This window comes from Acanthisitta chloris, unplaced genomic scaffold, assembly GCF_000695815.1.
Source record: "Acanthisitta chloris isolate BGI_N310 unplaced genomic scaffold, ASM69581v1 scaffold7726, whole genome shotgun sequence".
NCBI lineage: Eukaryota > Metazoa > Chordata > Aves > Passeriformes > Acanthisittidae > Acanthisitta > Acanthisitta chloris.
In genome coordinates this window covers 318-752 of record NW_008679661.1, presented here as the reverse complement: position 1 = coordinate 752, position 435 = coordinate 318, and the positions used below count along the sequence as shown (strand labels likewise).

At 64.4% G+C, this 435-nt stretch overlaps 1 protein-coding gene across 1 annotated transcript in view; it reads left to right on the top strand.

The window, feature by feature from the left end:
- The window catches only part of LOC103804760 (epidermal differentiation-specific protein-like), a gene marked incomplete at both ends in the record, with an annotated part of 891 nt that extends 460 nt beyond the window's left edge, over positions 1 to 431 (top strand). Inside the window, one exon of the mRNA XM_009077388.1 lies at positions 6 to 431. Coding sequence (XP_009075636.1) covers positions 6 to 431 — 426 coding nt within the window. The remainder of the gene's footprint in view (positions 1 to 5) is intronic.
- Positions 432 to 435: the final 4 nt, after the last annotated feature.

The window sequence follows — 435 nt, the reverse complement described above, 5'->3', positions numbered from 1 at the left end:
ACGAGACAGAGTCGGAGCAGACACTATCGGCCAGCAGCAGCCGGGAGTACGGCACCACACTCTGGCAGAGCTTCCACTTCAGCAATGCCACGAGCCTCAAAGCTGGGCTCGCCTTCACGCTGACTGTGGAAGCCTCCAACATCTTCACGGTGCAGAAGGGACGCAGCGAATCCAGCACCCGCCAGGAGCGTGTGGAGGTGCAGCTGCCGGCGAAGATCCCCCCACGCACAGCGCTCAGCATCCAAGTCTTGCGGAAGGAGGTGACGCTCTCCGTCCCCGTGCTGCTCACCATCACCCAGAACGAGGTTGTTCGTACGGAGATGGGCGAGTACCGCAGTGTCTCGGGCACCAACGTCAGTGCGCGATACAGCCTGAAGCCACTACCAGCCACGGGCAGGGAGCAGGCAGCCACCGGGGGGGCAGACGGGGGGGCCG